This window comes from Hemiscyllium ocellatum, chromosome 9, assembly GCF_020745735.1.
Source record: "Hemiscyllium ocellatum isolate sHemOce1 chromosome 9, sHemOce1.pat.X.cur, whole genome shotgun sequence".
In the NCBI taxonomy this organism is placed as follows: domain Eukaryota; kingdom Metazoa; phylum Chordata; class Chondrichthyes; order Orectolobiformes; family Hemiscylliidae; genus Hemiscyllium; species Hemiscyllium ocellatum.
Window position 1 is genome coordinate 66286541 of NC_083409.1, and position 20547 is coordinate 66307087.

Below are 20547 nucleotides of genomic sequence, written 5' to 3' on the forward strand. Positions count from 1 at the left end.
ATCTTACTTGCTATTTGTCAACCCAAGCCTGGATATTGTCCAGATCTTGTTGCATTTGAACATGGACTGCTTCATTGTCTGAGGAGTCATGAATGATGCTGAACATTGTGCAATCATCTGCAACCATTCCCACTTCAGACCTTATGATGGAGGGAAGGTCATTGATGAAGCAATTGAAAATGACTGGGCCTAGGACATTTCCCTGAGAAACTACTGCAGAGATATCCTGGGGCTGAGATGGCTGGCCTCCATGACCATCTTCTTATGAGGCCAGGTATGACTCCAGCCATTGTAGAATTTTCCCTCTGATACCCATTGCTTTCATTTTTGCTCATGATTCCAACCTCAGTCAACTGCAGCCTTGTTGTCAAGGACTGTAACTCTCACCTCACCTCTGGAATTCACCTCTTTTGTCCGTATTTGAACCAAAGCTGTAATGAGGTCAGGAACTGAGTGGCTCTGGCAGAACCCAAACTGAGCATCACTGAGCAGGTTATTGCTAAGCAGGTGCTGCTTGATCACACTGTTGATGACACCTTCCACCAGTTTACTATTGATCGAGAGAAGACTGATGGGGCAGCAACTGGCCGGGTTGGATTTGTCCTGCTTTTGACGTACAGGGAAATTTTACATATTGTTGAGGATATACCAGTGTTGTAACTGTACTAGAACAGCTTGACTAGGGGAGTGGCAAATTGTGGAGCTCAAGCCTTCAGTACTATTGTTGGAATGTTGTCAGGGCCTGTGGCCTTTGCAGTATCAAGTGTCTCCAACCATTTCTTGATACCATGTGGAGTGAATAGAATTGGCTGAAGACTGGACTCTGTTATGCTTGGGTCCATTGGAGGAGACCAAGATGGATCATCCACACAGTACTTCCGGCTGAAGATTTCTGCAAAATTTCAGCCTTATCTTTTGCACTGGTGTGCAAAATGTCGGCTGGAAAAGGTATCACTCAGTTATAATATCCTGCAGGATTGCATCTTGCATTTCTAATTGGCAACATTGCTAAATGAAAGTAGAAAATAGAAAGAAGTTTATAATTCAAATCCACCCAGGGTTACAGCTACCATTGAGATGTACAATGATTCTCAGACAGCTGTTCTCGCCACATCCTGATACTCAAAATGTCATGTACCCTACAGACACTCTCTTGATCTCTCTCTCTCCATCAGCTTCACCTAACGATATCTCAAACCTGGCCTAGTTCTCAGTTCAATTTCTTTTTGTATCCCATTCGATGCCTCAACAGGAAAGTTTCTCTCTTTTCGGGTGCTAAGGAACAGCAGCTCATAGGTACCAACACTATTCTGGATCCATCATCTTCTGCTTTTCTCTTTGGCTGCATTGCTCCCTCTGTTCCCACTTCATGTATTCATGACACCCACTGATCTTCTGGTTTCTGATGCTGAATGATCTGTGATTAGCAAAAATTCTTTTACCCTTTTTACACTTCCATCCCAATGAATTTCAGGCATGGTATGACATTGAACTCTTCTTCCATCACCTTTACCCTCATGTGCACTTATCAAACAGGATCCCTTTTTACTCTCTGTCTACCCTTTCAAAAGTCTATAACATTCTCCCTTCACCTGAACTCCTCCTCTGGCCTCTTGCTTGTCCTTGATCTACTCATTGATAGTGATCTACATCACATCAGTTGCCTTAATTCCTCTACGTCCTTTACCCATTCTCTCTTAACTTGATGCACTCTGTTCTCTTAGCTCTAACCCTGACATTGTTATCAAATCTGTCGATAAGGTGCTGTTTGGCATCTAACATGCTGACCTCTACCAGGAGAGGTGGAGTGCCAGTTCTCAGACACTTCCTCTTATCTCCTCTTGGATAAACATAGCACCACTGAACTCCAAGCTGTTATTTCCTGGACTGTCACTGACCTCTAGAGTCGAGAGTGTAGTGCTGGAAAAGCAGCATCCGTGGAGCAGGAAAATCAACGCTTTGGGCAAAAGTCCTTCATTCGGGAGGGTTTTTGCTCAAAATGTCGATTTTCTTGCTTCTCGGATGCTACCTGACCTGCTGTGCTTTTCCTGCATTAACTTTCGACTCTAAGCTCCAGCATCTGCAGTCCTCACTTTCATCTCCTCTGAAGACATTCCCTCCACGTATCCCTACTTCCTTCTCTGTTACATTTGTCAGGTTAGGCTATCCACCAATATCCATGAAAGATCCATCATCTCCCACAGTTACCTTGATTATGCTTTTGCACAGCCTGCTTCATGTAAGGACTATTTTATTTCCTCAGTTTTTCTGTATCAGTTACTGCTATTTCAATGATACTACCTTTCATTGAGATGTCTGTGAGACTTCGTTTTTTGCTTAACCCAGAATTCCCCCTCAGTGTGGTCGACAGGGCCCTCAACTGTGTCTGGTCCCCATTTCTTGAATTTCTACCCTGACCTCTTTCCCCAGTCTGACTTTCCATCACAATAGCTTCCGTATTCATTCAAAAGGACTATCCTCTGCCATGTGTTCCATCACCATGGATGCTAAATCAAATGTATTCAAAAACACTGGAGAAATTCAATATCTTTGTTAGCACTGTGTAAGGACCATTCCCTCCATTCCTTTCCTCTGTTACTTTGAACACTTCTTCACTCCACCATGGCAATTTGTCACACAATCACTGAAGATGCAACACTTGCCCTTTTTACCTCCTTCATCCTCATTGTCTAAGACACACCTTGCAGATTAAGCAGCAATTTACTTGTATTACTTTCACTCTAGCAAATTGTATTCACTGCTCACAGTGTGGTCTCCTGTAATTTGGTGAGGCCAAGTGCAGATTGGATGATTACTTTATGGAATATCTCTGCTCTATCTGCAAAAATAACCCTGACCTTACAGTCTCTTACTATTCCAATGCACCATCCCACTCTCATGCAGCCATTTCTGTCTTACGTTATGTTCCAGTGAAGCATAATGCAAGCTCGTGAAACAGCAGGTCATTTTCTGTTTGGGTATTTTACAGGTTTCTGGACTCAACATTGAATTCAACAACTTCAGACATGAACATTGTCCTTATCTTCCATCATGATTATAACATCCACCACCATTGCCCCCCCATAACAACATCTTGCTTTCATGTGTTTCCTCAGTAGCGCTGACATATTTTCTGCTATTAATGCTGATCATTACCACGTATTCTCTATCACCTTTATTGCCAGTAGTACTCCCTTTGCCTTATGTTATAGAATCCACACTATTTGTTTCACTTAATACTCCTCCTTCTTGGACAACAGCCCAAAAATCGCCATAATTTTCCACTCAAATTCAGTTCTACAGATGAGTCATATTGGACTTGAAATGTGAACTGTTTCTGTCTCCAGATGCTACCAAGTGTGAGGAGTTTCTCAAGTATTTTCAACTTTATTTCCAATTTCCAACAGAAAAGGTTTGGAGGGAAATGGACCAGGTGCTGGCAGGTGGGACTAGATTGGGTTGGGATATCTGGTCAGCATGGACAGGTTGAACCGAAGGGTCTGTTTCCATGCTGTACATCTCTATGACTCTACCTGCAGTACTTTACTTTTATTGAAAAGTGAATGGCAATGCTGCTCAGTCAAAATGCTATATACTTTGCAATGCAGGGCATCATCCTTAACGGGGAAAGTTATATCCTGTGCACGTTTTTACAATATTGGCATGCAGTTCATTGTTCCTAAAGAAACAAGAAGCCTCCAGCATTGCTAGTCTGGTAGCTGTTGCAGTGACTGATATAAAGAAATGCTCCACTAAGTTAACTTCACGAATTTTTGATTGCTGATATGCTTTTATTTGCTCCATTGTTACATAAATTTTCTAGAGCCTCATGACAGCTATTTTAGATGCTTTCTCCTTTCAACAAATCATTGGCATTGAAAACTTTCTCTCAGGGAATTCTTCTTACTGAGTTTATAAGAGGAGGGCATGGAGGGATATTATGTGTTCACCTTGCTGGCCACATTAGATGAGATATATTTATTCCCATTTCACTTTAGTAGATGATTACTGCATCCAATTCCTGAAAAAAATGGATCAGTTCACAGAAATTACATCAAAGGAGTAAAGTTACTGGGAAAAATGCTTCAAAGATATTAATTAAAATTTGACCATGACAAATAGATTTTTTTTAAAGCTTGTTTCAGTCACATTTTAGTTAGTTTCAATGCTGTAAAAAAAATTAATTCATTCCACTAGTGCCCTTTCAGGCATTTAATCTGCTGTCTTTGCATGTGACTCTGCAACCATAGCAATGGGATCAACTATTAACTTCCAGTCAGGTCATGTCAAAATATTTCTACAAAGAAAAATGAAAAGTCACCTGACATTGGATACAACAAAAGCACACTCAACCCAGTCAAACCTACAAAGTCCTCCACATTTAGCATCTGCAACTTATGTAAATAATTGGGAGAGTAGCCCCATAGACGCGTCAATCAACAATCTGACATTGCCATATGCAATTAATGATGCCTTGTGATTCCTGTCTGTTCCCCCTCACGTAGGTCACAGAAGTCATTGGTGTCCAATTCAGATCAGTTGGCTCTGAGAGTCTTCAACATTATCTGTAGACCCTAAGAAGTCTCAGAGACAATAAAGCCTTTCACTGACTACCACTTCTTGCCTATTTCAGTACTGCACTGGACCAAACTTTTGTAAGAAGCACTAAGAACAGTGTGGACACAGAACATATACCGGGTGGAGACTTTAATGTCCATGCCCAAAGTGCTTCAGTAACTCCAGTACCATTCATATCTCCAAAGAAACATAGTGTGCAGGTGGTAAATGAACAAGCAAGAGGGAAAACCTTCTTACCCTCAAACTCACTAATCTACCTGACATGAGTGCATTTGTCCATAATAATGACTATTTCAGAGGTAGAGTCATATAGTCAGAGATGTACAGCATGGAAACCAACACTTCCGTCCAACCCGTCCATGCCGACCAGATATCCCAACCGAATCCAGTCCCATCTGCCAGCACGCAGCCCATATCCCTTCAAACCCTTCCTATTCATATTCATATCCAAATGCCTTTTAAATGTTGCAATTGTACCAGCCTCCATCACTTCCTCTGGCATTTCATTCCATACCCATACCACCCTCTGTGTGAAAACATTGCCCCTTAGATCTCTTTTATATCTTTCCCCTCTCACCCTAAAACTATGCCCTCTAGTTCTGAACTCCCCGACCCCAGGGAAAAGACTTTGCCTATTTACCCTATCCATGCCCCTCATAATTTTGTAAGCCTCTATAAGGTCACCCCTCAGCCTTTGATGCTCCAGGAAAAACAGCCCCAGCCTGTTCAGCCTCTCCCTATAGCTCAAATCCTCCAACCCTGGCAACATCCTTGTAAATCTTTTCTGAACCCTTTCAAGTTTCACAACATCTTTCCGATAGGAAGGAGACCAGAATTGCACACAATATTCCGACAGTGGCCTAACTAATGTCCTGTTCAGCCGCAACATGACCTCCCAATTCTTGTACATAATACTCTGACCAATAAAAAAAAGCATACCAGATGCCTTCTTCACTCTCCTATCTACCTGCAACTCCACTTTCAAGGAGTTATGAACCTGCATTCCAAGGTCTCTTTGTTTAGCAACATTCCTTACGGCCTTACCATTAAGTGTATAAGTCCTGCTAAGATTTGCTTTCCCAAAATGCAGCTCCTCGCATTTATCTGAATTAAACTCCATCTGCCACTTCTCAGCCCATTGGCCCATCTGGTAAAGATCCTTTTGTAGTCTGAGGTAACCCTCTTTGCTGTCCACTACACCTCCAATTTTGGTGTCATCTGCAAACTTATTAACTGTACGTCTTATGCTTGCATCCAAATATAAACGACAAAACGTAGACGACCCAGTACTGATCCTTGTGGCACTCCAAACATCTGTCTGTACCTTGAACTAGAGAATCCCCTAACACATTGGTCTCTTGGAACCCAACATATCCCTCATTGCATTAGAGCCAGTCTCAATACAGAAACTTGGCTGTTCGTGCTACATTTCCCTGAGAATCCATCACCCCCTACATTTTCTAAAACAGCATACCGGTTTGAAATGGGTATAGCCATAAAAGACCCCTGCACTAGCTGCCTACCTCTCTTACCTTTCCTGGAGTTAACCTATCTATGTGACTGTATCTGAGACTTTTCCCCCTTCCTATAACTGCCATCCATCACATACTGTTGCTGTTGCAAATTCCTCATTGCTTCTAACTGTCTCTCCAACCGATCCATTTGATCTGATAAGATTCGCAACTAACAGCATTTATGGCAGACATAATCTGCAGTAACCCTTAAGATCTCTTTAAACTCCCATTTCTGACAAGAAGTACATATCACTCTACTAAAGGCCATTTTTGCTCCTTCACAATCTACAGACCCAAAAATAACAAACACTTCCCTAGGTTAAAATTAATAGCCATGGCTTATATTTTAAGTGTAATCAAGAGACATATCTCCAAAAACATATAATCAAGAAAGAACCCGCTCTACTCACACTGCAGACTTTCTGTCGGCTACACTTAAAACAACTCCAACGCTAATCTTTATTTTCCCAGTTTCCTCATGTGGTTCTACAATAGTTAAATCCAAAACATAGATCCATCCATGTCTGTAAAGCCTAATTCCAATAGGCTATCTGCAGTTTTCCAATTCAAACTCGGGAATTTGGTAATCATTTTCCTGATCTTCTGTATCTTCTGCAAATGTGGCTCAAGCATGTTTTACTTCTTTTGGCAAGGCTGGCACTCGAGATCATGTTGAATGTACAGCATCTACGGCATGTTTCACATCTGATTCACTGCCTGCATAGACTATTGATCTGGTCAAATCACAAACAAATGTCCTCTGTTCAACCAGTACTATTTGTTTCATGACCTTTTGTCTCCTGAGGTGTTTTCAATTATGTCTGTCACCTATTATTTTCCTCTCGACATCGGTCATGACAAAGAATATACTGAGATGCTTTGCATGCTTTTCTCCCCCAAAGGTATTATTAATATTTGTCTCCAACACTTTTCACTTTTCCTTTAAATTTCATGGCATACAACTTTCTTCTTCCATCATTTGGTACTTTCTGTACACATCCAGATTTTCCTCTACTGGTGCCGAAGTAAGAAAATTAATGTTTTCTGGAGCACAGCTAATGAGGGATGAATAGTAGAGAAATTACACAAGTATTCCTTGGGGTAATGTCCTGCATTCAACTTTCTTCATCTTGAAGTGAGACAGTTCATGAAGATTGATACTTAAATGCACACTGGTCTCTTTATTTGTGGGGAATCAATGGCTTTATGATATCATCATTAGTCTGTTAATCAAGACCCAGAAAATATTCCAGAACCTGGGTTCAAATCCTGCCATGGTAAATGGTGGAATTGAATTTGATTTAAAAAAAGTCTGGAATTACAAGTCTAATGATGACCACAAATCTATTGTTGATTGTCGACAAAAATCCATCTGGTTCACTAATATCCTTTAGGGAAGGAATCTGACATCTTTACCTGGTCTGGCCTACATGTGACTCCAGACCCATAGCAATGTGGTTGACTCTCAACTGCCCTTTGGGCATTAATACTGGCCTAGCCAACAAGGCCCTCATCCGGTGAATGAAAAAAACATTCTTAAACTATGGGGAGTTCCTTGAAGCACAATGGGAAATGTAACCAATGCCAAAAGAATAATGGTATAGGTTTCCATTCTTGTGGAAATTTAGCTACACAGACCATGGGGATTAGAGAAAATTGAAGGTTGAGTTGCCATAGGAACTAACAGAACCATGGCTAAGACCAAGGCTGGGGGGCAGAGGGGAGAGAGATGGGATACATTAAGCTGAGAAGTATAAACTGTTCTGATAATTTTTTATTTTAGAAGAAGCTAAATTGGGTAACCAGGAGAAACTCGTTCTCAGTCGTGTTTGATTTAAACCTCAACAAGCTGCTTCATCATTGACCTTTTTCCCATTACATGATCAGAAATGGGGAAGTTTGCTGATTATTGCATAATGTTCAGCACCGTTCACAATTCCTCAGATATTGAAGCATTCCTTGGCAAAATGCAATGAAACATGGAGCTGAGAGCTGAGAAGTGGCAAGTAACATTCATTCTATGCAAGCGCCTGGCAATGGTCATCTCCAGCAAGACAGCATTTAACAATTACCCCTTGACAAATAATGGCAGAACCATGACTGAAGTCCCTACAACCAACATCCTGGGAGTTCCCATTGAACAGAAACTCAACTTGACTCTCCATATAAATATTCTGGATTCAAGAACAGGTCAGAGGCTAAAAATCTTCAAGTTAGCAACTCTCCTCCTGAATCCTCAAATTCTGTCCACCATGTACGCAGAGCTGAAAATGTGTTGCTGGTTAAAGCGCAGCAGCTCAGACAGCATCCAAGGAACAGGAAATTCGACGTTTCGGGCAAAAGTCCTTCATTCCTGATGAAGGACTTTTGCCCGAAACATCGAATTTCCTGTTCCTTGGATGCTGCCTGAGCTGCTGCGCTTTAACCAGCAACACATTTTCAGCTCTGATTTCCCGCAGCTGCAGACCTCACTTTTTACACCGTGTACGCAGCACAAGTCTGGAGTGTGATGGAATACTGCCTACTTATCTGAATGAATGCAGCTCTATCAACAGTCAGGAATCTTGACAGCATGAAGGACAAAGCAGTGCTTGATGGCATCATTTCCACTAAAATTCACTCCCTCCATCTCTGATGCTCAGTAGCAATGATATGTACCAGCTAAATATTACAAACATTTACCAATGCTCCTCAGACAACACCTATCAAACCCACAACAACTACCATATAGAAGGCAGAGGGTTGCAAAAATGGAAACATCACCACTTGCAAGATTATCTCCAAATTGTTCAACATGTTGACTTGGAAATAAATTACAATTGCTTCACTGTCACTAGGTCAAAAGTTGGAACTCCCTCATAACAACATTGTGGATGTATCTACATCAAATGGAGTGTAGCAGTTAAGGAGGGCAGCTCACTACTACCACATTCTCAAGGACAATCAAAGATGGACAAGAAATACTGGCATAACCACTGGAGAAGGGGAAAGTGAGTACTGCAGATGCTGAGATCAGAGCTGAAAATGTGTTGCTGGAAAAGCGCAGCAGGTCAGGCAGCATCCAAGAAGCAGGAGAATCAATGTTTCGGGCATGAGCCCTTCTTCAGGAAGCCCATTGAAGCCCACGTTCCCAAGATGAATAATAAAAAAAGTTAAAAGCAAGGATATAGTTTTCTCTGATTGCCTTTATGAATCAAAAAATATATTCATCTAAAATGTTACCACAGAAGATTACATTTAAATTTACAATGACATTATAGATTGTATTTTGTAGAACAAACAATTTAGATCTTACGTTTCATCACTGTGTGTAATCTTGTCCTCCTAACTATATAGCTTAGTTATATAAAGCCACCTCATAAAGTGTTCATTAACATTTAAACATTTATTCAATCAATTTAAAATGTTTTGATAAGATGGTTACCTGAAGGAGGTATCTGGTCCTTTTATCTCTGACTTCGACTCTAATTGGAATATAGTCAGTATCAGGAGAGGGTGGACTGAGGTGTTGATATTTCAGCTCCATTGCTAGGAACTCTTCACAATTAACCTTTAAGAATCGCACTTCCTTAACACCAGTTAGGCAAGCCTTGTTGTTGGGACATGTTATTTTAGCCTGTCTTACTGAAGAATTGAAATTATGAATAACACTTTGTGTACATACACGTTTTTTCATTACTGAATTGTTGCATTTATTGATGCGGCTAGAAGTAACCACTTCAACATATTATTACTTAAATTCACATATCATTTCTGTTAGATGTTTCCTCTTTATCTTCTTCATTTAATTCCCATCTCTAAGTTATTAAATCAGAACAAATAAATCTTTTACACTGTATAAGGTTCTTCAATTTAAAATAAAACAAAGTGAGAAATTACCTTTTCTAACGTTCTGCTTCAGCACATCATCTCGTACCTGTCCTTGGTCATGATACCTCGGATCATCAGCAATAAGCTGACCATGGGCTGGAACAAAGGCCTCTGTTGATAACAATTTTACCGTACAAGTTATGTTTGCGTCGTACTTGAAAGACACAACATTTTTGTCAATAGGATTTGATATCCCGTAAAACTCTTGAACCTGAAGGCCAACCAATCCAAACTTGATTATACTGGATTTTGGTTCTGTAATTTGTATGTTCAATAGAAATGTTTCCATAAATGTCTGAGTTTCTGTGAATCTGGAAAGAAAAGAGAAAAATGACACATTCTGTATTCCTGCACATTTTCAGCCAGCTTTTTAATTGTTGTTTAGCAGAGACCCATGCATGTTGTAATTAGCTAGCAGCAATAAATTTTAGTTCTTTAATATTCAAACAAAGTCTTGAATAATAACTGTATTGAAGGTGTATTGTTATGCCATAGGAATAAGCCAAAGGAAGTGTCATGAGTCTAAACCTAGTTTCCAACAACAGTATGTTTTGTTAAATGTGGCATTAAAATCATGTCCTTTCATTTGCTTATGTTTTAGATTTTTTACTGATACTATTTTAAAAGTTCTGAATTATTGCTTAACATTGTTGTTGATTAACCTCCAGGCACTACAAATATGCCATGAATAAATGTTGTGACTGGTGTGGTATTGACTCAAGTAGAGGAGCGTGGACTTGGCTTTGTTGGCTGGTATCTGTTAAGTGAGGACAGTTCGATCAGTCGTATAGTCACCAAATCTGGACACAGTATTCCCAGACTAAGGTTTCCAATCATATTCGTTAACCTGTCTACTAAAAGATGCACATCAGCTTTTGACAAAGTAGGAATTATCAACAATAATTTCCAATGTTCTATAGCTTTACCACATGCGATCTTCAGGGTAACTGATAAAGAATAGTAATTGGAGAGGAAGGCTATTCTAAAAAAATTGGAACACACAATAAGCCAACTTTTTGAAGGGGAAAAGGGAAAAATTTGGAAAGAAAAAGGTAAATTATTATATCTGCTAGTGAATCCCATTGAAAACAAAATTCTGTTGCCCTACTTATTAAATATTTTATTATTGGAAGGAATCTCATTTTATTGGGACTTTCTGCATTATGAGAGGCAGCTGAGTTCACACATGCCATCAAAGAAAATTATGGAGATCATTCGAAAAGGAAGTTTTTTTCTTTAATCTGGCGATCATGAGGTACATGGATAGGATGAATTTACCAAGGTCTTTTTCCTAGGGTGGGGTAGTCCAAAACTATAGGACGCAGGTTTAAGGTGCGAGGGTAAAACATTAAAAAGGAGTTGAGGGGCAATTTTTTCACGCAGAGGCTGGTATGTGTATGGAACGATCTACCAGAAGAGTGGTGGAGGTGGTTACAATTACAACATTTAAAAGACATCTGGATGGAACATGAATAGGGAGGGTTTAGAGGGATATGGGCCAAAGGATGGTAAATGTGACAAGGTTAAGTTGAGATGTCTGGTCAACTCAGATGAGTTGGACCAAAGGGTCTATTTCTGTGCTATATGACTCTATAAGGACATTGCAGTGGTCATTTCTACCAAAACTGCTATGGATGTGAGCAGATACACTGCTGACAATGAGGTCACATAGATCATTGACAATGAGGTCAAATAGAATTTATTTCACAGGTTGCTTCCTTCAGGAGCTGCTTCAGACCCAATCTAGATTATAACATTTAGGACTTGCTCAGGTCAGTTGTTAGTAGTGCTACTGAGCCACTATTGATGGCCGATATTGAAGTACCAATCCAGAGTACATTCTGATACCAGGCCACTCCAATGGTTTCCTTCAAATGCTGTACAACATGAAGGAAGCACTGACCCATCAGCAGGGCATTGTGTCAGAACATGGTTTCCTTGCATAGGTTTGACTTGATGCCATGAGATTTCATGGAGTTTGGAGTGGATAATGAGGTCTTCTAGGGAAACCCCCATTGAATATCAATGTGCTGACACCTCTGGTGGATCCATTCTGCTAGTAGGGCTAGACATATCAAGATGATGATGTTTATGACAGGTCATTATTTTTATGATTCTGTGAGTATGACGACATCAGGTTGTAGATTAACTAATCTGTGAGACAGCTCTTCCAATTTTGGTACTGTACACAGACAATGTTTTGCAGAATCGACATGTCTGTGTTCACCATTGTCATTTCTATTTGCATTCATTTGTTCGGACTTCGTAGCAGTTTGATACAACTGAGAGGTTTGCTAGGCTAAATCAGAAGACAGTCAAGCGTGAACTATATTGTTATGGGTCTGGAGTCACATGTAAGCCACACCAGGTAAAGATGGCAGATATTGTTCTGTAAAGGATATTAGTGAACAAGTTTTTAAAGACAATTGACAGTGGTTACAATGTCACCATTTAACGAGCTTTTAATTCTATATTTAATGCATTCAAATTTCACTATTTGCTATGTTGGGATTCAACCCATGTCTCCAGTCCATTCACCTGGGCTCTGCATTACTGGTCCAATGACTTTACTACTGCTGCTGCACTGTCTCCTCTCAACTATATCTTTACTACATCTCAAATTGCACCTACATTTCCACAGATACAACAAAATGCAACAAATGTTGGGAAACTCCAGGGTAAGGTATAAGAGACTGAATTGTGAAAATATAGTAGACTGGAATGTTTGGGAACATCATGCTATATTAAGAGAGTTTCTACAATGTTCTGATTTTAAAGTTCCTATATGAGTTGAGGTTAAACAGTCCAATCAAGTCCCTAATGCACATTTGTCATCAACAAAAAATGTTCTTAATTTTAGATTTATTTGACCATCCCATTCAAAGACACTGCTGGGAGAAATAGACAAATGTTACTATAAACAGCTGAAATAAGGTTGAAGCTGAAATACATTGTTGGAGAAGTAATACTAAAGACATGTGTTCCAGAAATAGCTCTGCTTCTAACTAAGCTGTTCCAGTGCACTGACAACCTATATCAGCTTCAGAAGATGAAAATTGTCCAAGCATCTCCTGACAGAAGTAAGCAGGAGAAATCCAATCCAGCCAATTATTGTCCCATCAATCTGCTCTTGATCATCAGCAAAGTGATGGAATGCAGTGTTCTTAAGCAGCACTTACACAGCAGTAACTTGTTCACCATTGTTTAGCTTCGGTTCCACCTGGACAGTTCATCTCCGACCTCACTAAAACCCTTATCAAAACAATGGAATATGAGAGGTGAAGGAAGAATCATTGTCCTTGATATGAAGGCAACATTTGACTATGTATTGCATCAAATAGTTCTTTGAAGCACATAGCTGATGCCATATGTGGCAGAAAAAAAAGATGGTTGTGTTTGTTGGAAATCAGTCATCTCAGCTCCCAGGCTGTCATTGCAGGAATCCCTCAGGGTAGCTATTTTCTAACCAACCTGTTTGGAAATGTTATTACATGCCTCTTATGTCAGAACGCTACCACCATACCACAAGCACCCTTGTTCCTCAGGATAGTACCCAAGCTGCCACTATTTTCAACTGCTTCATTAATAACTTTCCCTTCAGCATAAAGTCATAGATAGTGAGGTTTGGTGATGATTTAAAACCATTCATTTCTTCATAGAGACTGAAGAGCATGTGCCTGCATTCAACCAGAACTGTATGACATTTACTGGGCCAACAAAAGGCATAAAATATTCATGCCAAACAAGCCCCGTTAATGACTATCTCCAACAAGGAACCATAGGGGAAGTGATGATATAGCAGTAATGTCACTGGTCTAGTATCCAGAGCCACAAGAAAATGGTCGAGGAACATGGATTTGAATCCCATCATAGCAAAGAATGAAATTTTATTTCAGTAGTAAATTCAAAGCTGGTTTAATGGCAACTGCATAACCATGGCCGATTGTAACAATCCATCTGGTTCACTAGAGAAGGGAGTCTGCTTTCCTAACCTGGTCTTGTCTACCTATCATTCGAGATCCACATCAAATTGTTCCACATTTAAATGCCTCTGAACAAGTCACTCAGATTCGGGAAAATAAATGTTGGCCCAGTGAGTAATGCCTACATCACAAGAATTAATAAAACAAAAGCTCCCCTTGATATTCAATGGCATTACCAGTGCTAAATGCCTAATCATCAACAACCATCAATTACCATTGATCAGAAATTTAACTGAACAAGCATTATGGCTACAAGGACAGGTCAAAGTTAGAGATTCTGCAGCGAATAATTCACCTTTTGAATTCCCAATGTCTGTCCAATCTGCAAGACGTTACTCAGCAATATGATGGAATACTCCCACCTTCCACCACCTGAGTGCAGCTCCAACCATACCCAGGAAGCATGACACCATCCAAACCATAGCAGCTGTCTTGAAAGACATCCTAACTATTACCTTCAACATTCACTTCCTTCACATTCAGTGGACAATGCAACTGTGTGCACTAACCTACAAAATACACTGCAACAACTTGCCAAGTTTCTTTTAACAGCACCTTCCAAACCTTTCAACTCTATCACCAGAAAAACAAGAGCAGCAGATACATGGGAACATTACCGTCTGCAAGTTCTCTCCCAAAGCACGCAACATACTGACTTGGAAATATATCACTGTTCATAGGTCAAAATTTTAGAACAACCTTCTGAAAAGAACTATGTGTGCCTCTATACAAGATTAAATGCAACAATTAAAGAAGATAACTCAACATCACCTTCTACACACTCTGGGAAGGCAATTAATGTTGGTCTTACCAGTGAGATCACATCGCACATGAACATCCCTTATTCAGCTGATCTCAAAATAAAGCCAAGTACAGAGAAACAGATAAAGTTAATTTGAAATTATGCTTTACATATACACAATATGGATAATACACCCTTAGGAATGACTCTATTCTCCACATCATATGGCATGACAATTAAAACCTGTGTTTGTTGTAAAATTAATTGATTAGGTTAACCGTTCATGCAGTAAATAACACGATTATTATTTGGATAATCTATACATTACCCATAGATCCTTAACATCACGTTATCTTCCTTTAACAGAGGGCAGCCATTATGGGTATATTTCACTTCATGAGGGAGGAAATGGCAGTCAAAAACCTGCTCAGAAAAAAAGTCATTCATTAGTAATTTTTATTGTTTTGAAAGTTTAATAAAGTTGTTCTTCAAGTTCCTAAAATAAATGTGAAATGTTTGAGAATGCTGGAAAACTGAAATTAAAGCAGAAAGTGCTAGAGAAACCCAACATCTGCTGTGTAGCAACATAACTGCCTCTGCTATGAGTCCCGAGATTGGTGATCCCATGGGTGTTCCGTTGATTTGTTCATATATCTGGTTGTTGAATGTAAAGTGTGTAGTGAGGCACAAGTCCAGTAGTTTAAGTATGCCGTCTTTGTTGATAGGTTCCGCCTCCTGTTTTCTGTTCTGTATGTCCAACAACTCACTAGAACAAAGGACCCGATACCCAACATGAGCAAAACTAATATAGTTTACAAAATACCATGCAAGGACTGCACAAAACACTATATTGGACAAACAGGAAGACAGCTAACAATCCGCATACATGAACATCAACTAGCCACGAAATGACACGACCAGCTATCCCTAGTAGCCACACACGCAGACAACAAGCAACATGAATTCGACTGGGAAAACACTACTATCATAGGGCAAGCCAGACAGAGAACAGCCAGGGAATTCCTAGAGGCATGGCATTCATCCACAAACTCCATCAACAAACACATCGACCTGGACCCAATATACCAACCACTACAGCGGACAGCTGAAACTGACACCCGGAAGCGGCAAGGACAGACCACTATAAATACCGGAAGAAACATCAAAGAAGCGCTTCGCAGGAGGCTCCAAAACACTGATGATGTCGCCTAGCCAGGGGACGAAACGTTTGCAACAAAAACTTCCAGCTCGGCGAACAGAACCACAACCTTTCAAACTCTCTTCATATATCAGTCTAGTGAATCTTTGTTGTACACACTTCATAGCTTCCTCAGATAAGGAAACCAAAACTGTACACAATATTCCAGGTGTGGTCCCACTGAAGTCCTGCAAAACTACAGCAAGGTATCCCTGGCTGTGTACTCAAATCCTCTCACTATGAAGACCAACATACTTTTGGCTTCTTCATCACTGCTGCACCTACCTTCTTACTTTCAGTGATACTGTACAAGGACACCCAGGTCTCATTGTACCATGCTATTTTCTCCCCACCCTCACTCTCCTCTCACTTATCTCTCCACCCTTCAGGCTCTCTGCCTGTATTCCTGATGAAGGGCTTTTGCCTGAAACGTCGATTTTCCTGCTCCTCAGATGCTGCCTGATCTGATGTGCTTTTCCAGCACCACTCTAATCTATACCCTGTACCTCCCCCTTTCTCAATCCAACACCATTCAAGCAATAACCTGCCTTAATGTATTTTTCTATCAAAGTGGACAACCTCACATTTATATTCAGTATACTTCATCTGCCATATAGTTACCTATCATGTGTGCATTCTTCTGACAGTTCACCCTCCCAACCAGCTTTGTGCTGTCTGCAAATTTGGAGATACCACATTTAGGTCCCTCAGTTAAAACATTAATATATATTGTGAATAGAGTCACAGAGTCATAGAGATGTACAGCATGGAAACAGACCCTTCGGTCCAACCCGTCCGTACTGACCAGATATCCCAACCCAATCTAGTCCCACCTGCCAGCACCTGGCCCATATCCCTCCAAACCCTTCCTATTCATATACCCATCCAAATGCCTCTTAAATGTTGCAATTGTACCAGCCTCCACCACATCCTCTGGCAGCTCATTCCATACATGTACCACCCTCTGCATGAAAAGGTTGCCCCTTAGGTCTCTTTTATATCTTTCCCCTCTCACCCTAAACCTATGCCCTCTAGTTCTGGACTCCCCGACCACAGGGAAAAGACTTTGCCTATTTAACCTATCCATGCCCCTCATAATTTTGTAAACCTCTTTAAGGTCACCCCTCAGCCTCCGACGTTCCAGGGAAAACAGCTCCAGCCTGTTCAGCCTCTCCCTGTAGCTCAAATCCTCCAACCCTGGTAACATCCTTGTAAATCTTTTCTGAACCCTTTCAAGTTTCACAACATCTTTCCGATAGGAAGGAGAACAGAATTGCATGCAATATTCCAACAGTGGCCTAACCAATGTCCTGTACAGCCGCAACATGACCTCCCAACCCCTGTACTCAATACTCTGACCAATAAAGGAAAGCATACCAAACGCCTCCTTCACTATCCTATCTACCTGCGACTCCACTTTCAAGGAGCTATGAACCTGCACTCCAAGGTCTCTTTGTTCAGCAACACTCCAAGCACTAATCCCTACAGTACCCAACCAGTCACTGTCTGCCACCTGAAGAAAGATGCATTTACTCCTCGTCTTTGTTTCCGGACTACCAACCAGATCTCCATCCATATCGGTACATTACCCTCAATCCCATATGCTTTAATTTTATATGCTAATATCTTACGTGGAACCTTATCAAAAGCCTTCTGAAAATCCAAGTAAACTATTTCTACTCGCTCCCCCGATCATCTTTACCAGTTACATCCTTGAAAAATTCCAGGAGATTTGTTAAGCTTGATTTCCCTTTTGTAAACCCATACTGACTGTCCAATCCTGCCACTGCAGTTCAAGTGTTCTGCTGCTATTAATCTTTTATCAGGACTCTAGTATTCCCCTGTTGCTGATGTCAGATGATCTGCTCTGGAAACCTTTGTTTTCTGTCTATCTACTTTTTAAACTTATTGGGATTACATTAGCTACCCTTGAATCCATAGGAATTGTTCCAGAGTCCATAAAATCTTAAAATATGGCCACCAATACACCCACTATCTCTAGGACCACTTCCTTATTTCTAGGACCACTTCCTTCAGTACTCTGTGTGGCGATGCTGTCACTTCAAAAGGTTATTTTGTCCTGGGTGTTTTTTGAAGACAGGTTATAAGAGCAAAGGTGACGAACTAGCTACTGAAGATGGATTAAGAAAACTACATATGAGGCCTTTAGGTTATTTTAAAAGTTAGAACAAATCTTTGAATGGGAGTGGCCAGCTCTCAAAGTCAGGCTTTCTAGTTTTTTTTCAGCTGTAGCATCAGAGGCTTTTTGGGGGGTCAGAAGAGTCAAAAGCTTCAGGGAATGATTCCTAGCAGCTACGTTCTCTGGAATTTCTCTTGGATTGAAGAACTTCATGTGAGAATTTGTGTCTGAACTTGCTTTGTTGCTGAGAGGTATGTTTATGGGACGTCAAAATAATGGAACAGTTAATGGGTAATAGGTACTGTACCTATTATTCTGTTAAGTTATCCAATAGTTAAGTTATTCTAAATTCCTCTTTCTTTTATTGGTATTTTAACTATAGTGTTTAAATAAATTGTGTATTGCTTAACATTGAGCAATTTGCCCTGTTGCGTCACATCTGGAACATGCAATTCATATCTACCTTCAAAATAAGTAAAAGTTAAGGTCTAGGGTATCTTCCTAAGATATTTTGAGGGGGTCTTGTCTGGTCCATAACAACTGGGGTATAGATTATTGGGTGGTGTGGATTTATCTGCCTTCGATCCCATCAATTTCCCTATCAGTATCAGCTTTTCTAATACTAATTTCCTTCAGTTCCTCTCTCTCACTTGGCACTGCATTCCAAAACATTTCTGGGATGTCATTTATTTTTGCTCTTGTGAGGTTAGTACCAACATGTATATTTAATTTGTCTGCCATCTCTTTGTTCCCTGTTATAACTTCCCTGTTTCTGACTTCACTAAAATGAAGTTTTGTCTTTGCTAATCCTTTTCTCTTCACATATCTTTAAAAGCTTTTACAATTGGTTTTAATGCTCCCGGCAAACTTACTTTCAGACTTCATTATCCTCCTCTTAATAAATCCCTTTGTCCTCTTTTGCTGAAATTGAGCAAGCATGACCCAGTCAGGGCCTATGGGCAGGCTGCCAGATTGATTAAATCTCTGATCTAACAGAAGCCAGCAGAACAATGGCTCACTAACGTGACCTCAGGTTTTTCTATACCAGGTTTTCCCTACCCACCTACTGACCCATGTGAATCAAGTCCAACACTTGGGGAGGAGTGAATTACATTTTTAAAAAAGTATTGTAAAAATGATAAAGAGAACTACCCTAAGTAACTCACGTGAGAATGTATAAAAATGTTCATCAAAGCTTATGACAGGAAAAAAGCCCAGGGGTTTGTTGTGTAAGGGTTTTAGGACCCTGGTCTAATGAGGTTTCAGGGCAATTCATCCAAGGGCATAAATGTTCAGTGTGAGCAGAATTAGATAGAAAGAAAATAGTTCAAAATGGAATACTGTTACAGTTCACAGAGCAGTCTCTTAACAATGTAACAATGAGTTCAAAACCTGGTATCTCTCAGAATGTTATGAATATAATATGCATTAGAGTTTTGCAGAAACTGAAACTTGAATCACCTGCAGAGACCTTTTATTCAGTCTGTTGACACTCCATAGACACCATTTGTATGTTTTTTTTTTATCTCTCTGTCCATTGGTCTCTCTGTCTACAAATTCTGTACTTGTGCGCTTCTCTCTCACTTCACCTGATGAGGGGACAACTCTCTGAAAGCTTGTGATTACAAATAAGCCTGTTGGACTGTAGATTGGTGTTGGCTGATTTCTGACTTTGAACCCAGACTGTCAGGTGTGGCCCTGGTGCCACACAACAAAAGACAAACAATCCTGACTGACTGGAGCCCAAGCTCCCCAAACCGACAGCAGGCCAAGCAATTGGATTCCATGCTCTGGGCTGAATGGAATATACCCTTGCTCCAATTAAGTTTCCTCTCATTCACAACTCATGGTTCCTTGCTCCTCGGACACTGTTCATCTCTGTACCAGAATCATGGGAATGTCATTCAAACATTGCCACCGTCTATCTTTACCACTCTGGTGGTTCCATATCCTTCATCCCAACCAAATACCCATTCACCATATATACGATACCCTGCCTTTCATGCATAGGTGCCACCTTTTTCATTTATCAGTTGGGCTTTAAAATCATCCAGGCAGTCAATCTACATTCCCTTTTGAAAAGTTGACTGGACTGGAGAACTTACAGTGCAAGTGAAAGAAAGCTTCATTCAAAGCTGTGCTGTTAAAAGGAAAAGCAGCTAGTACTTATCCCAAAATACAGAATGAAGTGCCAGACACACATCACCAATCCTGGAGTTAAGTATCCCCCAGTATGTGTAGGGAGTGCATTGCTCTTTGTTATGGAAATAACATTGGGTTCATGCAGTCCTGTATAGACCAAGGCATGAAATAAATCAATGATAAAAGAGCTATTAAACACTTGGTGATTCAGCAGTGTGACAACAAGAGTGAAACTTGAGTTGAAAGGAAAACAAGACCATTGCCTGGTCACTGCACAAGGAAGAAGGATGGAGACTGATGAGTTCAAGATCCAGGCTTATAATTAATAGAGATAACCGCGAGTTGTTTGGTGATTGCAAGCTTCATTCAAATCATAGAGC

The 20547-nt window shown here is 40.4% G+C and overlaps 1 protein-coding gene across 3 annotated transcripts in view; it reads right to left on the bottom strand.

The window, feature by feature from the left end:
• frem1b (Fras1 related extracellular matrix 1b) overlaps nucleotides 1–20547 on the bottom strand; it is a 192311-nt gene that overhangs the window by 135144 nt on the left and 36620 nt on the right. For all 3 annotated transcript variants that reach the window (XM_060830422.1, XM_060830423.1, XM_060830424.1), the window contains exons 3-5: nucleotides 15016–15110; nucleotides 9972–10273; nucleotides 9517–9716 (exon numbers count right to left, since the gene is read on the bottom strand). In XM_060830422.1, the coding sequence (XP_060686405.1) occupies nucleotides 9517–9716; nucleotides 9972–10273; nucleotides 15016–15110 (597 nt within the window). The remainder of the gene's footprint in view (nucleotides 1–9516; nucleotides 9717–9971; nucleotides 10274–15015; nucleotides 15111–20547) is intronic.